Source organism: Psammomys obesus, unplaced genomic scaffold, assembly GCF_907164565.1.
Source record: "Psammomys obesus unplaced genomic scaffold, mPsaObe1.curated_primary_1811, whole genome shotgun sequence".
In the NCBI taxonomy this organism is placed as follows: domain Eukaryota; kingdom Metazoa; phylum Chordata; class Mammalia; order Rodentia; family Muridae; genus Psammomys; species Psammomys obesus.
The window spans coordinates 7072218-7094398 of NW_026596091.1; the positions used below are offsets into that span (position 1 = coordinate 7072218).

A 22181-nucleotide genomic window follows, 5' to 3' on the forward strand; every position below is an offset into this window, starting at 1 on the left:
ATGACACAATAATAAGAAACATACAGTGTTCGTTTATATCTGAAAGCTGACATTTTCAAGTGGTGACACAATATAAAAGTGTTTGAGAGAAACACTTTTTTTTGGTAATATTGAACATTGATCAAATTATTAAAGAAATTTCCTTCTAAGGAGATTTGAATCAGAAAATCTTTCCTTTCTTTCATTTCTATTACTGGGTGCTGTGGCGTGATTGGGAACAAGCTGAACACTTCTCGAGACCGTGTGCCTGCGCGTGCGGATGGATGGGTCAGGGCGTGTTTGGATGTGCGTGCGTGCTTGTGTGTGCGCTTGTGTGAATGTGCGTGTGGAAGCCGAGGCAGGCGTTACTCCCCTGCTGCTGCCTGCTTTGTTTGGGCCGTGTTGCTCCCCGGTTATGGCTGGCTGCTGAGCCCCGGGATCCTCCTGTCTCTGCTTCCCCAGCACCCTTCGCCGTCATGCCTGATTTTGTTTTTTTAATATGACTTGTGAGGATGGAGAGCAGGTCCCCACGCCTGGGCGGAAGCACGCTACCAACCTCGCTGTCCTCCCGGCACCTTCTCGGGATTTTCGTTCTAAGTCTGTCCTGCCGCTGCACACCTTTACCCGTTAGAGAGTCAGATGTGCGGGTCTTATTCTATAAGCAACTTCAGTTTCTGTACCCTCGCTGGTTCAGAAACGTTACAGCTAATTAGAAACTTTTCTGTATTTCAACAATAGCAGGAGGATTGAAAACCAACATTTCCTGAGGACTAAGGGAAATAGTCGTTGTTCTAAGTACTTCCTCCTGCACAATGCTAACTTAATTAACTATGCTACTTAAGAACCGGAAGCGAAATTGTCTTTCCTGTTTTATGGGCGAAAGAAAACCCGAGTCCAGTTAAGCGAAGTAACTTGGTTAAGGCCCCATGCTCCTGGGCGACCCAAACTGGAGACTTGCACTCTGAGTCCAGGGTCTCACGTGCTAATGTTGCCATCCTAGGTCCTTTTACTTACAGAGCGTTTACTGTGCCAGGCATTGTGCAAACCATAGCATCTACATTACCATACTAATTCCTATCACAGCCTGGTGAGATAGGGGTCGTCTGCATGGGGCCATGACCTTAGGGAAGAAGAATTTGCATGTATTAAGAAATGGAACCAATGTTTTAAAAGGGTTTTCAGATCTAAAGCCCAAGCCCTTAGCCAGTCACACTGCTGTGACATTGAAATTATAAACGTAGTTAGTGTTTCATCGTTCTTTCTGGAAAGGATCTTTGACTTCTTGCATGGAGGCGTCCTAGCCCTGATGGAAACCTCTGCGCTAATATTCCCATATATCACTTCAGATTCCACCTCCAAATGCTTTTGTTGTTACTTGTGAAAAGTGCTAATGTTTCCGTCCTGATTCACTAGTCATCAAGAGAGTTCTTTTTAAAAACAATCTTTCTGTCACGCCTTCTGCGTTGCCCACGAAGTGCCAGAGTGAATTTGTCTGTGCTTCAGTCCATGGTCCTCATTTGCCTTGTTACTTTTGTAGTGTGGGTCACTGCGTTAAGTAAAGGTATCTGGAATGCAGGCTCTGCGATAGAACAGTGCATCTCATAGATGAGCTGACCACTAAGTGAGACCAAGGATGATTCCTGTCAGCAGTGAGAGGGAGTGGAATGGCTCAAGATTTCATCATGCTCAGGCCAGCCTGTGATTCAAAACATACGAATTATTCCTGGAATTTTCCATTTACCATTTCAGACATTTGCTGAGTAGTAAGTAACTGAGATTATGGATTCTCATATTATTGGTTGGTATATACTAAGTTTTAATAACATCAGTTAGCAGAACATGTTTTTCTACATCATTTTTAAGCTTTTATAACAAACTTGGGGATCCTACCAAGCTTATAAAGCATCCAAATTAAAAATATTAGGGAGCCCCGTCGTGCATTTGAATGTTTTTAAAACCTCCTACATATTATCTTTTGGTCTATGAACTACACTGTGTGGTTACAGAGAAGACACACAGATGAGGACAGTTCAGGGAGCACGTGATTGTGAACGAGGGGTGTGCTAACGGCTTCTAGTAGATCCTGCTCACCATTCTATTTTGTACAAAAGCAGAGATGCAATTGAGGACCATGGCATAAAACAGGGAAGGACAGCATGCGTATACCGGGGACGCTAAATCAGGCACTGGATTTAGGAGGGAGGGGCAGCAGGGAAGGAGTTGAAGGTGGGGAGGGAAGGGTAGAAAGGGAAGATGCAGTGCTTATGTATGAAGTTCTTCACAGATGATAGATAGATAGATAGAAAGATAGATAGATAGATAGATAGATAGAGATGATGGAAAGGTAGGTAGATAGGGAGATAGAGATATGTAGAGAGACAGACATGTACACAGATAGATATAAGAAAGACAAACTGGTACTATGTGGCAACAATGCAGAAAGAATTTTTTCTTCTCACGGTCTGTGCTCTGTGTATACTCACCTTCCCCTTCTTTCCCCCGTCTTTATGTTTTTCTTTAAATTTACTACTGGGGCGAAAGTCAGAGGATCCTTATCCCAAAAGTACTTTGTTTTTGCTGTTTGAATTCAGGTCTTTTGGTAAATGGGTTTTCCTTCTATTACTCGTTGTCTATAAGTATCTTAAGTTTTCAGAGGCTAGCTTTTTGATTAAAAATGAAGATTTCAAACTGTTCTTTCTACATGTATACCAGCAGTTACTAATCAATACATCATCATAGCCTACTCATTTAAAGTTAGATGTTTCTTTTTAGATTGTCAGTGAGTGTTCACACAAGTATATAATATTGCCTTTTAGAGAGACCACAGTTGTAGTCTCCACTGATGAGAAAGGCCAAGCATGTGTTGATTGTGGATAAAAACCTATGAGCATTGTCTCCTAAATGGGTCTTTAATGATAGAGATAACTTCTCCTGTGATTTGAACGGCACTAATTGGTATTCTCAGAACTTGCAGTTTTGCTCTTATTTTCTGGGGCTGTGGAAAAGTAGAGAGATCTTTCAGGAGTCATTTCTCCATAATTGGCCTTTCTTTTCCTCAGAGAGATATTACAGTTTGAAAAATGAGACAGCCCTTTTTAGACCAAGGGGAAATTGGGTTGGTCAGGAATCACATTTTTATGTCATATTTTCATGTGTCAAAGTAATAAGCTTGTGGTTCTTATCAAGTAGAAGGGTCAGATTTAAAAAATTAGAAAGTCTAAAGCTACATGTACTCAGTTTCTACAGATGAAGACAGAAATTAGAGTAAAATGTCTCACAGACAATGGAAGAAACATCTTCAGGTAGATTCCCTCCCATTCGTCTGACCCCAGTTTTCATCCACTATCCTTGAAGAGAATAGTTGCCTCTGTTTTTTTTTTTTTTAACCTCCCATTGCCTTGTCTTGGTACTAAAGACACGGAATAAGAAGCTCTTCCAGTGCGCCCCACCCCCACCTCCTCACCCTTCTTTTTGAGTTTTAAAGGTTTCCTCTAGCTGCTTAACTTACTGGTTTACTTTTTTTTTTTTTTTTCTTTATCCAGTCCAAACCTGGGGTGCTTTTGTTTTGTTTGTTTGGCTTTTTGTCCTGCAAGATTAAAGTCTGTTTGGGTTTCAATCGTTCTTTTCCCTTTGTTTCGGTAGGAGCTACTATCGCAGTTGCTTGTAGCTCAGTGCTCTTTGGGTGAAATCTCTGGAAAACTAAGATACTTTTAGATAGAAGCAGTGAGAATGTGGGCTTTAGATTTTGATGGGTACCAAAAGATCTGCTTCTCCTTAAATGTAGTGTGAGGTTATTTTTTTTTTTTTTCAATTTTAGTCTCTTCATCCTTGAAGCAGATATATTGATACCAGCCTGTAAGATCTTAAGAGTTAAGGAGACAATGTTTGTATGATTTGTAGTTGTTTGGTAAGTGTGTGTACCTATCACCATTAGGATGGAAGATCGTATTTGTTGATAGTTCGTTCAGACTTTAGGTCTGGGCTGCTTGGTTCAAATCCTGAGCTACATTTCACTTCATACTACTGTCCTCAGTGGTGCCAAAAGAACTGTAGAGGTGCTGTTGGAGGTTGGAAGGGATCTGAGCTGTCAAGAGAGTCTTTGGTGTGCATTAAAGTTGATGCTGCTGCAGCACAGGCTGTGGGGAACACAGGGACTTCACACCCTGTCTGTAACTTCAGGCTGCCCTTGCACCCCACACAATGGCTGTGTCATTAGAAACCCATTGTTCAATGAGGTGCCTTAGTGCCTCATCCTATTTTGAGAGTAATGATAATGATACTTAGTAAATACATGAAGCTCACCTGTGTCTCATGCCTACCGCTAGCTGTGATGATGGACGCTGGAAATGATAGCCGATCTTTCTCTCCAGAGCCCTAATTCAGGGTCGTTTCACTTCTGTTGTTAACATTTCTTGTTCACGGTTCTTGTGATTGACTCTGCCACCTCTTGACACGCCAAGAGCTCCATCTATCCATGCACTTGCTGAAATTGTCTGAAGGGTCAAGTTGCCTTGTAGCTGAATTCATTAAAAAAAAATCTTGTTAAAATTCTAGAAAAAAATGGCATTGGTTTTTTTCGATAGGAATTCTTACCAGCTGCAAATGTGGTCAGTACTCTGGTTTTCTTGGCAACTCCCCTGGGTATGGATCTAGGCCTGCTTCTTTGTGCTTTCAAATGGATTCTATCATCTTATCCTAGGGACGGGATTTTTTATTCTTTCTGCAAAGAAGAAAAGTAATGATTTATATTTATTGTTCACCATATATGTAATAAAAACAATGGTTTCTATTTATTTAAAATAAAATTGAACAATTTAGGCAACTTTCTATAAGTCTGTCATCATCAAGAATCTCTGCTCTTGTCTGCAACATCAGTCATTAAAGGTGTTGTAATTGGTATTGATTTTTCTTATTGACAACTGTCACAGAGGCAGGTACAGCGCAGGGTATCCTGGCCATCTGGACCCATAAGGCCACTGGCTAGCATGGCTAAGTCAGCATTCCTGGAAGCTGGACACAGAAAAAAGGTTGATTTTTTTTTCATGTTGAAGTGATGAAACTAAAACATGATTTTGATGTAATGAGTGATGAATGCTTCAGTCAAATAGAAACTTCATTTATATGTACTTACTTACTAGGTAACGCTTAAATTTACATTTTCACACCTGCCAAGTGTCAATTTACTGTTTTCGGATTTTGATAGCTAATGAAATTCCTGAAGACGTGTCTTTCGTATTTTCATCTTCAATAGAACAACGAGAACGAAACCGCACTGCACTGCGCAGCTCAGTATGGACACTCAGAAGTGGTCGCTGTTCTCCTGGAAGAGCTCACGGACCCCACGATCAGGAACAGCAAACTTGAGACACCGCTGGACTTGGCAGCACTCTATGGACGGCTGAGAGTGGTGAAGATGATCATCAGCGCGCACCCGAACTTAATGAGCTGTAACACTCGGAAGCACACGCCGCTTCACCTTGCTGCCCGCAATGGTCACAAGGCCGTTGTACAGGTTCTGCTGGAGGCAGGCATGGATGTGAGCTGCCAAGTGAGTCCTTAAGCTGTGCGCTTAAAGGTGACGCTGCTGTACTACGTGGTTTGGGGAGCACTGGGGGACTTAAGGCATGATTCTAATTTCATGATAATTAGAGGGCTGTGGACTGTTAGCAGACTGAAGTTTTAGGTAGCATCGTAAGTAATTGTTTTCTTTTTTCTGGTGTTTTACTTACAGCCTGATCTACTTAGAATGCGAGGCAAAACTTAGTGAACGAATTTAACATTTTAATTTATTTAACATTTTTAAGATGTGTTTGTTTATTTTGATTTTATGTTTGTTTATTTTGATTTTATTTGATGTGTTGTATGTACATGCCTGGTGTGGGACACTGGATCCCCTAGGAGTGGAGTTCTGTGTAGCTCTAAGTTGTCATATGGGACTAGGAACCAAACCTGGTCCTCTGCATATTGCCAGGTATTCTTAATGATTGAGCCATGTCTCCAGCTTCAGCGCGTAGTGCTTTTAGTATATGCACAATGCGAAGCACAATGACCCATTTGGAATCTAGTGGTCCCAGATGTCCGTGGAGTGAAGTACTCCTCATCTCCAGTAAAGAGATTAGGAATTAGATTTAAAATTTTTGTCTCAGACACAGCTGATAAAACCAGAATATTAATTTAGATTTACTAATTAAGTTTTAGGTCTCTTTCCAACATAGTTTACACATCTGTATAAACTGGTGACCCAATCACTATGCCCAAGGAAACTTAGAAAAACTGTTTTGAAAATATTTGCATGTTTTAAAACATTATTTTACATGCATGAGTACATTTGTATGAGTGTGTGTGTATGTGTGTGTGTGAGAGAGAGAGAGGGAAGAAGAGAGAGAGAGAGAGGAAAAGAGAGAGGGGGAGAAGACGTATGACTATATGAGTCACAGGAGTGTGGGTGAGGGTTGTGTTCAGGAACATGGCAGCTTATTTGCAGTCACACCACTGATGAAAATGTCCTTCTTTCTCCAAACAATCATCGTCTTCCCATAAGTCCTCAGGAACAAACAAGACTGCACCTTCCACTGAAAACTGTTAGCTGGTTAAAAGTCTCCAAGGAGGGGTGATGCCTTGTTAACCTTCCCTCCTCCATGACTGAATGTCGACATGCCCAATCCCGTGTAGGTCCCGTGCAGGCAATGGCCATGTCATGCCCAGAGGACATGAGGCACAACACCTCACCCTTCCTCTGGCTATTATTCTCTTTCTTTCCCCTCTTTGGGAATATTTCTAAAGGTGTGGAAGGGGTGGTAAAAATGCCCCATTTAGGGCTGAGCATTCAACACTGACTTATTCCAGCACTTTAAGCAGTTGTAAGTCTGTAGTTACCACTGCTTCTTGCAAAAAGAAGCCTCTCTGAGTAAGAACAGAAGCTCTGATATATAGGCCTAATTCCTAGAAGGCAATTTGACTGGAACATCGTGTCTGTCCAGCAGAGCAGAAGTGGAGTTTCCCTGCTTTGTCCTGTTGCCACACTTGAGACAGCAGGTGTGAATTCCAGCCTGTGAACAGCCAGAGAGTGGGTAGTTGCCCATACAACAGTCACACCAGTGGGGGCCTCTTGCATGGCTAGTGGATAGTTGTCTTGTTTACATTTCTATTGCTGTGCTGAGGCAACGTGACCGAGGAACCTTAGAAATCACTTATTGGGACTTACAGATCCAGAGGGTTAGTCTATTCCATGACCATCATAGTGGAGAACACAGCAGCAGTCAGGAAGGCATGGTGGTGGAGCAGAAGTTGAGAGCTCACCTCTTGAGACAACAATTGCAAGGCAGAGAGGAGAGAGAAGAGAGAGAGAGAGAGAGAGAGAGAGAGAGAGAGAGGGAGGGAGGGAGGGAGGGAGAAAAGGAACTGGAATGGTGTGGACTTTTCAAACCTCAGTGCTCATTCCTAGTAACACATCTCTTCAATTAAGCCACACCTCTGAATCCTTCCCAAACAGTTCCACCTACTGGGGACAAAGCCTTCACATAGACAAGGCTGTGGAGGCCATTCTTATTCAAACCACCAAGTAGTGCCCCATGCAGTGCCACTAGGGGAGACAGTGGAAGACATTTTTTTCTGTAGCATCCTGCACTATGAATGCTAACCAGCACAAAGAAAGTTTGCAGCTCAGTTCTAACTTTATGTCTAAATTCTGCACCCCAAAAATATAGTGTCTGTTTTTTTTTTTTTTCTTGCTCATGTTTGTTGTGTTAGTTGTTAATCAGGCACTTGTCTCTTTCAGAGGATGGGTAAACATCATCTGAGGTGATAAGAAGAATTTTATGTCTCTGTGAAGATCAAGTTGGTCGGTTTGGGCCAAAGGCAGCAGTATGGGTCTAAGAAGGAAAGTGAAAGGACTCTTGAGACCCATGATTTTTTTTTCCTTTTTTTTTTTTTTTAAATTCTGAATGTAGCCCTTTCCCTCAATTCCTCCCAGTCCCACTCTCCTTCCCTTCCTTCCCCCCATCTCCTTCCCTTAGTCCACTGAAAGGGAGAGTTCTCCTCTGCCATCTGCCCATAACTTATCAAGCTTCATCAGGACTGCCTGGATCCTCTTCCTCTGTGGCCTGGCAAGGCTGCATCACCAGGGGCAAGTGATCAAAGAGCAGGCAACTGAGTTCATGTCAGAGATAGCCCCTGCTCCCCTTACTCAGGAACCCATATGTAGACTGAACTGCCTATTGGCTATGTCTGAGCAGGGGCCTAGGTCCTCTCTATGCATGGTCCTTGGTTGGTACATCAGTCTCTCCAGGACCCCTGGGCTCAGGTATTTTTTTTTAGCTTTGTTGGTCTCCTTTTGAGTGTCTTGTCTTTTCCATGTTTTACTATTCCCTTCTTCTGCAGATGTTAGCTGTATAATATAGGATAGCCATACTAAAATCTACAGACATAAAGAAGCTAAACAACAAGGAAAATTAGCAGTGTTAATGTTGATTCATTCGGGTTGTATGTGTTTGATTTCCATATTCTTTCTTTCTGTGTGTAAGTTGCATGCAGTTTACATATGTGTACATGTGTGTCTGGGTGCCCTGCCTTCTGCTGGCCTGTGTATAGGCCAGAGTTAGATGTTAGATTCTTTCCTCTGTTCTTTCTTCACCTTATTTTTCATGATAGCATTTTATGCGGAACCTGGAGGTTGCTGTCTCAGGAAACTGGCTAATAAGCCCCATAGACCCACCTCTGCCCTCTGCATCTAGAGATGGGCTCTCCCCATCTTGCTGCCCCCTGCATCCAGCTTTTACAGGATGTTGAGGATGGGATCTCAGGGCCTCGTGCTCTCTAGCTGCCTTCCCAGTCCCTTCCATAGTGTTTTAAAGGCAGCATTTGTATTAGTATTGTCTCTGGAAATTTTGCTTTCCCTCTCTAAGCAATTCTAAATTACAGCCCGTTGGGACTAGCAAGTGAAAACAAAACAAACAAACAAACAAACAAACCAAAAACCTTTGATTTCTGTTTTGCTAAGTTTTACCTAGGTTGGCTATGTCTTATTTGAAACGATTAGGGATAAAAGTGTTTCGGGTGATTTTGCATCTTGGAACGCTTGCACATAAATAATGAAATATTTTGGTGGTAGGACCGACGACCACATGTGACGTTTATCTGTTCTGTGTACACCTCATACAAAGAGCCTGGAAGCATTTCAGACTGTTCCTGGTGGACCTGGACCTTGACTGTCACCTGTCACGAGGAAGCTGTCGCATTTTCTGTTCATGACATCATGTCAATCCTCAATTTTTTAAGATTTTGAAGTATTCAGAATTTGAATTTTTATATTAGAGATGTCCAGCCTGTCTTATATTTACTTACAAATGCTTTAGTCTTAAAAAATTTCTTTACAAAGTCAGCCTTATCAAAAAGGTAGGAAGGAACTCACAATATTTTATTCGAATTATTATTCTTTTTTATAGTTTTTTAAACTTGATTTTTGGTAACTAGAAAGCAAATGTCATGTTCTATTCCACTGCTTTGACTGTACATCTTCCTTATACATTTCTTTTATTAAGTTTTGAAGGACTAGCACAATATTAAGGCAATTATACTTTATATGACTTCTCAGTAAAATGAAAGTTGAATTTCCCAAAGTTAATAATCAAAAGTATAAGTTACCAGAAGGGGAGCTGTTAAAATGCAAACTTGAATAACGACAGATTGCTTTCCACACCGTACAGTGGCCGGGAAGGAAGGTAAGGGCGCATAATGAATATATCTCCAGTGAGTAAACACTTTACTCTCTAACGTCTCCAAGTAATTTAAAAACTGTCTCCAGCTTTCAACACTTTGTGCCCTGTGCTCCCTCTCATCTTACTTTTACCGTTATTTTATTGAGAAAGAGGAAACAATCACAAATTATACTTTTTTAACTTTAATTTTTTATTTCGTACGTGTGTACGTGCACATGTGCATGCCCTGGCCCATGTGGAGGTCATAGCACCAGTTGTGAAGAGTCCATGCTCTCCTTCTATCATGTCGGCTCTGGGGGCTGAGCTCAGGCCGCCAGGTTTGGCAGCAAGTGCTTTTATCCACCGGGCCATGTCAGAGACTCCCCCTTCATGCTCTTCCAAAGTAACTTTTGTCTTTATAGCCAAGGTCAGGGCTTCCGCTTGCACACTTAGTCCTGTCTTATGGAAATATTACTCTGGAAATAGTTCTTTTCTCTTTAGCTTTGTTTTTTTTTTCTATATTATTCACATAAGGACATAATAAAACTGTACTATCTTTTGTCTTTTAAAAAAACCTCTCGATCTCACAATTTCTTTTAGTTGCTTCTCTCTGATTCCATTTATGTGTGTGTGTGATTACTTTTAAAACTAGGATAACCTGAACTCAGTACCATTAGGTGACATATCCCATAATATTCAATGTGTAACTCCAACAGGAAAGCACATGTTCTAATTCATGTTTGTGATGGACACAGATGATCACCTCTCAGTTTAGTAATGCAGAGTAAACTCACTGCTGTGCTTGTGATTACAGACTGTTAATGGACATTTTGGAGGGCCCAGAAGGGCAAAATGGGAGCTAGCAGCAAACAAGGACATAGTAGGTTTTCATGTGACCGTGTAATGAGAAAAAAGTGAAGGTGGCCCCAAACTTAGTAGCACAGAGAACAAGACATTTAGCCGTGCCATCTCCTTAGTGATTTCCACGTAAAATATGCAAGTACCGTAAATGCAGATGGTGGAAGGCATATAGAAGAAAGAGTCAGCAGTGCGGTTGTTTCTCATTCTGTGTTTGCCTGCTCCCATCCTGATCGCCACCCATCAATGTCTCATGACTTTGCACTCATTCTTTCTGTTAGTCTGCTGTTATTTCTGTGTTGACCTCACTTAGACTCTTACCTCCAGTAACACATTATATCTGTTAACCAGCAAGTTTCCTTCATTCTTAACTTTTGTTTAACCCCCGAAATTCACTCTGAACTCTAAATTAGTATGTACAACCATCTCCTGGATACATTTTTGGATGGCTTATGGGAATCTCAAGCTCAACATTTAGCTTTTATATCTGTTTCTCTCTAAGCTAGCCAAGCACCTTCTCTTTCCCAATTCAGAAAATGCCAGGAATGAATATTCTTCTAGTTGCTTGATAACAGACTTTGGTTTTCTTTCCTGTTTTGCCTTCATTTGCTCAGATCACATCCTATAGAAGCTGAGGTTACTTTGTGTTCAGAAAGCCACTGTTTAACAATTCCTTCCATCTAATCACTGTAACCTAGATCCTCACCATCTCTGGCTTTCTAGAATTCCTTGGTTTCCCCTTGCCTTCTTTTACCATTTTTAGTTGCTTTGACAAAAAAAAAATACCATAGACTGAGTAGCTTAAGTAAGAAGAATTAATTATTTTCACAGGTTACAAAGTCTAGGATCAGGATTTCAGCCAAACTTGTTCTTGGTAAGCAATCTCCTCCTGCTTTGTTTATTTCTCCCTTCACGGGACCTTTCTTGTGAATAAAATGGAGAATGAATTCTCTGCTGTCACCTCATCTGTCACCTCATCTTTCAAGGGCACTGGTCCCATCAGATTAGCACTCTGCCCAAGATTTAACTACTTCCTTAAAAGCCTTATGTTCAAGTAATCCACTGTATGGATTAAATGTTAACATCTGGGTTTTGGGAAAAATATAAATGTTCCATCTATAACAGAGTCTCCTTAGTCTACTTTCAGTAGAGTAGCTAGATATGTCCCCATTAAATGAAGTCATTTTCCTTTTCTATTCATAAACCTTTATTTTTTTTTTCATTTTACTCAGAGTGAAAGTCAAAGTTCTTCATGTTTCATGTGGTGGGCATAATCTCATATGACTTGGTGTTGCAAAGGAAAACAGTTTGGTTGTGGTTTGCTTGTAACAGAATCTGAAGGACAAGGGAAATGTCTAAATCAGTTAATGGAGGCTTACTCTGTAGGAGAATAGTTCCAGAAGATTGAAAGATGAAACCATAGGAAAAAAGTACAGGAAAGAGAAGAAGTTGAATGAAGAATATTTAATGGAAAAATACCCTGTAATTCCAATAGGAATTCCAATAGCACAACTCATATGATCATGGGTTCACTATGCTTTCATTGTACCTGGCGTTGACTGCTGTGTGTCAAGGGTATAGCAGTAATAAAATGAGACCAAAAACTTCAATAAGAAGGAAGAAGACTTGACAAAATGGAGCAAAGAGAAATAAGATCTTGGGCAGAAGTCTGAAGTAGTAGCAAGTTCACAGGAAGTTTCTGTGGTTTTTGTTTTGTTTTCGGATAGTGAGAAGGTGCGTATATTTACGGAGAGTGGAAAGATCCGATGAAGAGACTGAGGTTGAAGAAGCAAGACAAATGGTGAAGACGCATGATGAGCAAAATTCAAGAAGAAGCAGAGAGCAATAAAGAACACAAATGAAGGATTAGCTTTAATGGGGAGAAAGGACTCTTCCTTTGAGACAGAATGAAGAAAGAGAAGACAGGTAAAGACAGAGGCCGATAGTTCCCAAGCAGGAGAAGGTGTACATTCCCATTTTGAATGGAAGGAATGTTATTTTTGAATCATTTGAACACTTGCCATATTCTCATTTTGCTATCCCCTGCTCAGCTTAAACTATCTTCTAAACCTTGGCTATTCTCCACATGTATTCTTAAGTCTTTTATCATTTGACTCTCTTCTGTAGACACCTTCTAATCTGATGGGAGTTCTGAAAAGTTCAGTAGCATGTAGATGAACATGCTTTAGTTACATGGTGTTTGTCCAGCCTGCACTCTAACCTGCTCGCAGGCAAGGATAGGTATGGATGCAGCTCAACACAGATTTCCAACCTTTATTGAAACATCAATAAACATGCTTAGACACACCTGTAGAACACAAAAAGCTATTGCTCTGCAGCTCAGGAAGATGTTATTTTTGCTTGCAAAGACTGGGATGTTTATTCGGAACGTTTTAATCCTGAGATAATATGGTAACGTGTCATGGTAATAACCAAGGAGCCAGAGATATTTATTCCTGAGTTAAACATTGTTGCAGTATTTTCTTCTTTTCTCCTCATCAAAGTTCTACTTTTTCACTGGCTTTTACTTCCTACACTTGTCATGAGTCTTACCTCTTATAGTTCTTACCTGTGCCGTTTTTTCTGTTAATCGCCTCTACCACTGTGCTATTATCTTATCACCCTTGTTCTCTGTTTTCTCCTACAGTCAAAGTCTAGTCTTTCTTTCTTTATTTCTCCTTTGGAGGCCTCAGGGGGTTATGGCTGAAATGTTAAACTTGGAGGGGAACCAGTTAGCCAAGCTCTGACTTGCACATACACCTTTTCTCTGTGCTGTTCCTCCATTTCCCCCTTTCAGCACCTCTGCCTTACTGCTACCTTCTCAATTCCTTCTTCCTCACCCATGGCCCACTTTTAACTTCCTTTCTTTCTGTAGCTATTCAGCTTGTGTACCCACATCTAAAGGTTCAGAGTTAGGATCCACGTGTGAGGGACAGCATGCGCCGTTTGCTTTTCAGGGCCTGGATGACCTCACTCACTATAACGTCTCATCCATTTACCTGAAAATTTCATGGATTCATCTTCTTTCAGTAGAATAGAATTCTATTATATTCATGTACTAAATTTTTATTATCTTTACATCATTTGGAGAACATTTACGTTATTTCTGTTTCCTAGCTGTTGTGAATGGAATGGCAGTAAAGATGGCCGATCACGTGTCTGCAGAGTAGGATGTTGAGTCCTTTGGGCATATGCCAAGGAGAGATACGAATAATTCTTAAGTTTTTATAACTTATGGTGAAAATAGTGCAATTATCTGGGAATTAATCACACTTTCAAAGGAAAAAGCTCATAGCTGGCATCTGTAAACTATGGGGTATGTGTTATTACTGTGGTAAATAGTCTCCTGTGCCTATCAATTACCTTGGACTTAGGACAACTCGATTTTAACAGTTCTTATCCTATCTTATCAAAGGAAGCAATCAATTGTGTCAACCTTAGATTTGGAGAAGTTGATCCAGTTTTTCCGTTGTGTTGTACTCTGTTGCTATGACGAACTATATGAGATAATAAGCTTGCTAGGGGAATGACTCATTTTGTTCATGGCTACATGATCTTGTCTGTTTACCTATTGCCTTTGGGTCTATGGTAAGGCCACATACCACAGTGAGAATCACATGAGAATCATGCTCACCTCATGGTAACTAGCTCATCAGAAAGAGAAAAATGGTTGGGGAGACGGTTCATGGTGTGTGGTGTTTGTTGTGTAAGCATGAGGATGCAATTTTGGATATGCAGTACCTACTTAAACACCAGACTTGGCTGCATGTGTCTGTAAATTCAGAGCTGGCAGGTGGAAGCAGGCAGATCCCAGGGGCCCGACGACTGCTAATTCAGCTGAAACAATTCAGTGAGAGAACCCATCACAAAAAAATAAGATGGGGAAGTGGCTAAGGAAGAAATCCCACAAAAAACCCCGCTTCCAGTGGTACACACCCACTCTTCCCACACAAGAAATTTCTTTTAGTATTTATTTTTAAATAAAAAGGTGGGAAGGAGCCAGGTCCCACATTATTCTTCACAGACAATCTTCTTAGGCCCCACTTCTTAAAGGTCATCATCTGGTGACCAAACCTTTAACACATGGCCTCTGAGAAACGTTTGATACCCAAACCATCGTACAGAGATTAAAGTGTATGCTTATTATCTACTCTCAATGAATGGGAAAATGTCTCTGTCCGTACGAAATACTTTGGAGAGAATTTCAATCTTTCTTCAGTCAACAACTGTATATTTATAAACTTTTCATTTTCATCATCACCTATACCAGTTACATTATAATTCCGAGAACCCGAATCATACTTTCTTGAAGATACATACAAATCTTGTTGATATTCATTGTGCCCCAAGCTTTCTTCCCAATGTGCTTAGTTTAGATTGTTTTAACTATACATTTATTAAAGTACACATTTATCAATTAAAGAAACATTTACATTTTATGTTATCATAGGGATATTGTTTTTCAATCAAATTGAGGTTTTAATATAAAATTAGTAGTTACTTCTAATACAGAAAGATAGTTTCCAGATTAATATTATTTATATCAATTACTGAGGACCTACTAAGCATTTGTTAGATTCTTTTATTCATTTTATATCCTGGTCGTAGCTTCCTCCCTCCTCTCCTCCTGTCTGCACCCTCCCTTCCTTTATTTCCTCTCTCCCCTCCCCTACTCAGAGAAGGGGAGCCCTCTACCCAGCACATCAAGTCTCCTCAGGACTGAGGGCAACCTTTTTCTCCTGTGGTCTGTCCAGGTAGCCCTGCCAGGGAAAAGGGATCGAAAAGCAGGCAACAGAGTCCATGTTAGTGTGAGCCCCCATCCCCATTACTAGGGAACCCACATGAGGACTGAGCTGCCCTTTGGCTCCATCTGTGTAGGGGCCTAGGTCCAGTCCATGCATGGTTCTTGGTTGGTGCCTCAGTGTCCACAGGCCCCCTTGGGCCCTGGTTAGTTGGCTCTGCTGGTCTTGTGGGGCTCCTGTCTCCTCTGTGTCTTTCTATCCTTTCCTCCACCTTTCCACAAGGCTCCCTGCACTCTAGTCATTTTATGATTCTTAGGAAAGAAAAAAAAATCCACAACAGAGGACATTTGTATAGCTCCAAGAAATCCCCTCCTCTCTGAAATATTTCCAGATTTTCAGATACAATTAAAAAACAAAGATGTTGTTAGCCTTTGCATTGAACATAGTTGATTCAGGAAGCCAAACTGTAATGTGTTATTATAATTGCTATGGGAAGAAAATACATACAAATATGGACTGCACAAGAAAAGGAGTATATTTCAAGGGCAAAGAACAGCTTCCTTAATGAAGTTATATTACACTAAGGTTCTGAGTATTATGTAGTTGGTGGTTCTCAAAGTAAACTCTTTAGGCTCTCGGCATCATGGCAATGTGTTAGAAACTGGAATTCTTGGAGCACTAATCTCTGGCTACTGAAGTTAGAACAGGGAATGGGGTCAAGAAGTCTAATGATTTGCTTCTTCCTTTCCTGCCTCCTTCTCTCCCTTCCAGAATCTCCCTTTCTCCATCCTTCCCTTCCTCCTTCCTGCCTTACTTCCATTTCTCCCTTTGTTCCTGTTCCTGCCTTTCTTCTCTTTCTTTCTTCATTTTTATTATTATAATTTTATGTGTATGGGTCTTTTACTTGTATGTGTGTCTGTGCACAAGCGTGTGTCTTGTGTCTGAGGAAGGCAGAAGAGGGGCATCAGATGCCCTGGACTGGAGCTCTAAGGGTTGTGATCTGCCATGAGCATCCTGAGATTGAACCTGAGCTACCTGGTAGAGCAGCCAGTTGGCTGCCATCTTTCCAGTCCCATTGTCTAAGGTCTTAATGTATGTCCCAAACTGGCTTTGAGCTCACTATGTAGCCCAAGCTGCCTTTGAACTTGGGGTAACCCTTTCCCTCAGTTTCCCAGATGCTGGGATTACAGGAATATGTCACTGCTCACGCTAGAATTGTGTTTTCAAATTAGTGCTCCTAATAATTACGATTCCTGTTGACCATTGAAAGCAAGCAGTTAAGGGCCAGGAGGTGGATCTGCCTGTAGAGTAAAGGACATTTGAGATCTCCAGAGAGAAATGCAGACAAGAGCATTAATAAAGAAGAAGGCCAGTGTGCCTGGGGCATAGAGTATGGGTCAGCCAGAGGTTCAAGGGTACGGAGCGGAAAGCAGAGGTAATGAAGGTTTCTAGAGCCATTTATAACTGTTTAGATTTTATTAATCACAAGTGCTTATTTACGTATTTGTCTTCTTGAGTGAAGTGGAGATATGCAAACTCCAGGAAGCTAATCCTGTGTTTATACTCCCTTCACTCTGACACATAAACGTGTTTAATAGATGCATGATGGCTGAGTGGACTCACAGAGACTCAGAGAAGCCTTGGGGAGTAGGCATTAGCACTCTTAGATAACTTGAGCACAACTGAGACAAAGAGAAGGTGAGTCACTCATGTCACACCACTTCAGAAAGCATCACTATTCAGAAGCAGAGGTGCTTTCCATACACGGGCCTCTGGGCTGTGTTCCTGGAGCACCCCCTGGCCCCACCCAATACACCGACACTGCTTCTCTGACACGGAGTGCCAAGGTTATAGAAAAATGTGTCTGAATGCCTAAATGCTTGCAAATCTGTGGGAATTCCAATGCAGCTCTGCCTTTTCTTTTTCTTTTCTTTTCAGACAGAAAAGGGGAGTGCTCTCCATGAAGCGGCTTTGTTTGGGAAGGTGGATGTGGTGCGAGTTCTATTAGAAACAGGTAGCTATCATGGTTCTTCATGGAGCCTGTCTTGCCAGGTACTACAGCCATTTCAGGGTTAGATGAAGGAAAATGGTGGCTTTCTTCACAAATGACCCTTTCCTCCAAATTGCAGATAGGCATTCATACCATGTAGAATTGGGCCTTGATGTTTAGATAAAATTGATGTAAATACTGAAGTGATTTGGGAGAAACCACCAAGAGAAAAGGAAGATCTCTTCTTTTGGGAAGCTGTGTGGTTTCTTGGTCTTTTACACTGTGACCCATGGCCAACAGAAATATGAGTCTCTTCCTTAGAACACGATCTCTGATTACTCAACAGCCAAGTAGCTATTGTTCATTGGCTACAGGAGATTATTTTTAAAAGGAATATTTTAGAGGGAATATTTTGAAGAAAAAAAAAGGTAGGCTTATTTATCTTCTGTGGATATTCTGACCACAATGAGATAAAGTTGCCATTGAGGTGGAATTTTTAAGAGTTGGGAGATATTTTCACAAATAGATGATGCTGTCGACAGCAGATGTGAATCGTGTTCTGTACTGTAGTGTGTTTCATTTGCTCTATAGAAGAAAATACCCGACATTATGCAGTTGTTCTGCTTTCACTGTGCCAAAATGCCACGTTATCTGACTGTACATGCAGCACAGTGACAGAACAGATGACCTGAGACAACCAATTAAACACATAAATTATTAAGTGTGTACTATTCTCACATAAACTTAAGCAAGCATTTAGGAATCTTATAGCGAGCTAACATCCAGGATAAAATCCTACACACTGGCTTTGTCTGAAATCAGGTATGTGGAAAGTTCATGAGCTGTATTAGAATGGCAGAAACTAATTGCTGCCTTAAAATAAATTCTTTAGTGTGGCCTATCGTTTTGGAACTAAAGTGATTGCAGAGGTGTTTCAGCCACGCGGTATAGTAGGTTTGCTTATGTGGCCAGAGTTGAAGATACTCTAAAATGAACAAGTGGCAGGAATATCTGGAGCCATAGTAGATAGAACCTCAAAATAATTATACTTTTAAACATTTGTTAATATCAAATATTCTAAGAGTGTTCCTACGTTATACTCTGTATGATTCTCATATATTAACATTTTAAAATCATATTATCCAGAACATACAGATCACCTGGCCGTTATACATTAGGGTTTCAGGTTATAGGTTAAATGTATTTTTCACTTTGATAGTGTACTATTTATTTAGTCTACTAGCTACAATCCAGAAGGGACTCTGGGGCCCTGAGAAGCAGTCTTTTGTTATTGTGTCAGAGAACTTTGTGAGTTGATTCTTTATCAAGAGTTTTCCAAGTTCTTAGTAACATGAGGCTCCTGCCTTGTTAAATCTTCTGCCTGTGACAGTTTTTCAACCACCTTTGGTGCTTGGCCTATATGCGTGTGGAATTAGAACGGTTACATATCGGCAGTATCATTTGAGGACACTCCAGTGGTTCATCTAGTTTTTCTTTTCCTCCAGGAATTGATGCCAACATAAAGGACAGTTTAGGAAGAACTGTCTTAGACATCCTGAAAGAGCACCCTTCTCAGAAGTCTCTCCAGATTGCCACGCTCCTGCAAGGTAAACACACTGAACGATGGATGACTTTGCCTTACAACCAAGATTAAATGAAAGCTGTCAGATTTTTTATTTGGGACTTTGAGTTAGTATTTAATTTTGAATTAACTCACTATTTGCATTTTATAGCATATTTAAAGCTAAATAATAATTCATTAAAATGTTTTAGCTGTGTTTAGTCAGTACTGAGAATTTTTACTTACTATTTGATATAAAATGTTTTAAAGACTCATCTGGTAAATATGGACAGTGTTAGTGCAAAGTGAAAGGCTGTGTGAATTGGTAATGATTAAATCTTTTTTTCTCTTTGAATAAGACCTTAAGATTTTTCAGAGATTTCCTATAACTTTGTCTGATTTCTATGACTATGAAGTAGCCGAGTCATATATCATCACCTTGCACGTGAGAGACACTGAAACACTGATAGATTTTTTTTCTCACATTCATATCTCTATTCTATGCTAAGTGGCATAGAGAGTACATGAATGCTGAACTGAGAAGAGCCAAAGTGTAGTTGGCTGAAAGAATGCCATTTACTTCTTATTATGTGTGTAGATCGGTCACAAGTGCAATAGTGAGACTGGACAGATTCATTCATTATCAGTTGGGAAACTGAAGAACAGCATTCTTTTTTGTAAGAAAAGATATGAATGGAAATCTGATGGGGCTATGGAAGTGTAGCTATAGGAGTCAACGAAAGCCACAATGAGTCTACGGAGTAAATGTTTATTATGATTTTATTTTTCTCAACTTATTTCTAATACCTTCAAAGGAAGTTTTGGTCACTATAATTTTGTTGTCAAAATTATAAATAAGCTAATTGCATATTAGAATACCTGTAAATAAACCAGAGAATCCAAATATGACTTTTTCATATTAATGCTAGTTGAATCAAGTTGAATGAAAGCTAAAGAGAAGAGTGATATAATTAGTTTTTAATCTATGTTCTGCCCTCAAGACACTTGTATTTTAGGTTAGACTTTTTTGCCTTTAAGTCAACTTTAAAAAAATCTCGAAGTTTGTGATATATCTTTTGGAGAAAGTAAAATGAAACTTTCTTACAAAAATGGGGCAAGATATATTTATACATATTTTAAACATATTACACTGGTTCAGTGTGATAAAAATATTCTGTAGGCGCAAACTGTCTGCTTTCTTAAAGGCCAAGGTGATTAGGTGTGCCAATTTGCATTGGAGCATATTAGGACATACTTGACTATTTCATATCACTGCAAATACTTTATATTCCTCCTTTCTTGGATGTCAAGTCACTGTGCTCTTTAAATTTAATAAAAAGTTTTGTATAATTGCAAATTACAAGTTTTTATAAAATTGCTACTTCAATTTACATAGTCCCAGCATGCTTTAGAAATCTCTAGGATAAAATTCTGCAGGTTGCTTTCTTTCCCTAGTAGAATTTGCCTTGTGGGGTTGTCCCTTGATCTAAATACTTCTAATGGTGGGGGGGGGGGACACAATCGGCTGATATTACAACATGAACTTTCGGAAGTGGATTCTTATGGAGCAGATTCTTTCTGAATTAAGAATACAAGCAAAGGATCCCAGTGGGAGAAGATCATGTCTCATCCATTAGAAGAAGGCTGTAAACCAGCTCTATAGGCCCTGAATGCTTTTGGCATTTAACAGCTGTTTTCTTCAGATCACACATATTTTACCAGCACCGTCCCCATAAAAACCCAATTAGCTGTCAACATTTTTTAAAAATCCAGAATTGTAGCTGAATCTTCAGAATGTTGGCATCTGTGAAAACGCAGGCTTCTGTCCTATGTAAGTGTTGAACTTTTACATGGAGCACCTGCTCTCTTATGAAACATGTTCTGCTCACAGTCTGTTTTCCTGTGCCATCCAGGCAGGATGTTCTTTGACATTTATCACTGTATTTAATGTAGTTTCCTCTATGATTACAAAAGTGGCATTTTTTCACGTCCCTTTTCTATCTGGCTCTATCACTTATTAGCGGAACAAGTTAATAACACTCCTGTTTTTAAATTGTCAACTTTAAAATTAAGATAGTGCTAGGTGTGGTGGTACATGCCTGTAATCCCAGAATGCATGAAGCCAGGAGGTTCATAAGTTCAAGGTTAGCCTGGGCTACATGCTGAGTTCCGGTCTCAGATCTCAAATACCACAGCAATCCCACCACATATAGAGACCCTACGAATTTAGTGAATGTATCAGCTTTGTAAGGATTAAGCGTTATACCAGGTAATTAGAACCGTGAATTTGCGTGTCATCCTTGCTATTATGTCTATCACAGAAAATGAAAAAGAAAAATCTGCAGGACATCATTTCAAGAATGAGAGGAATTAATATTTTTTCTATTATGAATAAAATGTAGTGAGTAAAGTTTATCTTTTACACTCAGAGCACCACCGTTCACCCATTTCATCCGCTTCTGTTACCCAAGCAGTTGGTTGTAGTCCTCTGAATTGAACGTCTCTGTTTTCGTGATGGCATCTATTCATAGCGTTTTTGGGGAACTTTGAATTGTGAAATAGAAAACATTGAACAAGATTAAAGAGGCTCTATGTCTTCAACCGACATGCCTGTCTTTAAGGAAACAATATTTTTACTTAAATGCTTTATTAAGCTAACAGCTTAGCATACATTTTTTGGGTTTGTTTCAGTTTCCTTTTATTTCTTGTAAGAACCTAGGGTATATTTGTGGTAGCTCTTGAATTTTAACACACATGAATTCCAGCGCATAACCTCTGCAATGTCTCTTCACAGAGTATTTGGAAGGCACGGGAAGGCCAGCAGTCCCGGAAGAGCATGCGCAGGAAGATACAACACACGAGACACACCTTTCCTCTCCTGCTGAGTCTCCTTCCCAAAAGACTAAAAGTGCGTAGCGATGCCAGACTTCTCTGGTCAAACTTTGCCCAAGTGCATAAGAAGGGTTAACACCAGTAGGAGTTTCACATCTAGTCATTTGCATTTTGTAGGTTGTGTTTTATATATCAGTGTGGTCAACATTGGCAGAGGTTCTGCCGCTCGTTGGGGTTATGATGGTATTGACATAAGGACAGCACGCGGCGCTGACACGGGGATTCCACACGCGCTGACACGGGGATTCCACACGCGCTGACACGGGGATTCCACACGCGCTGACACGGGGATTGCACACGCGCTGACACGGGGATTCCACACGCACTGACACGGGGATTGGACACGCGCTGACACGGGGATTCCACACGCACTGACACGGGGATTGGACACGCGCTGACACGGGGATTGGACACGCACTGACACGGGGATTCCACACGCGCTGACACGGGGATTCCACACGCGC

At 40.5% G+C, this 22181-nt stretch overlaps 1 protein-coding gene across 4 annotated transcripts in view; it reads left to right on the top strand.

Moving 5' to 3' along the window:
- The window catches only part of Anks1b (ankyrin repeat and sterile alpha motif domain containing 1B), a 1067094-nt gene that overhangs the window by 191116 nt on the left and 853797 nt on the right, over window positions 1–22181 (top strand). For all 4 annotated transcript variants that reach the window (XM_055627859.1, XM_055627860.1, XM_055627861.1 and 1 more), the window contains exons 4-7: window positions 5231–5527; window positions 17213–17288; window positions 18770–18871; window positions 21620–21733. In XM_055627859.1, the coding sequence (XP_055483834.1) occupies window positions 5231–5527; window positions 17213–17288; window positions 18770–18871; window positions 21620–21733 (589 nt within the window). The remainder of the gene's footprint in view (window positions 1–5230; window positions 5528–17212; window positions 17289–18769; window positions 18872–21619; window positions 21734–22181) is intronic.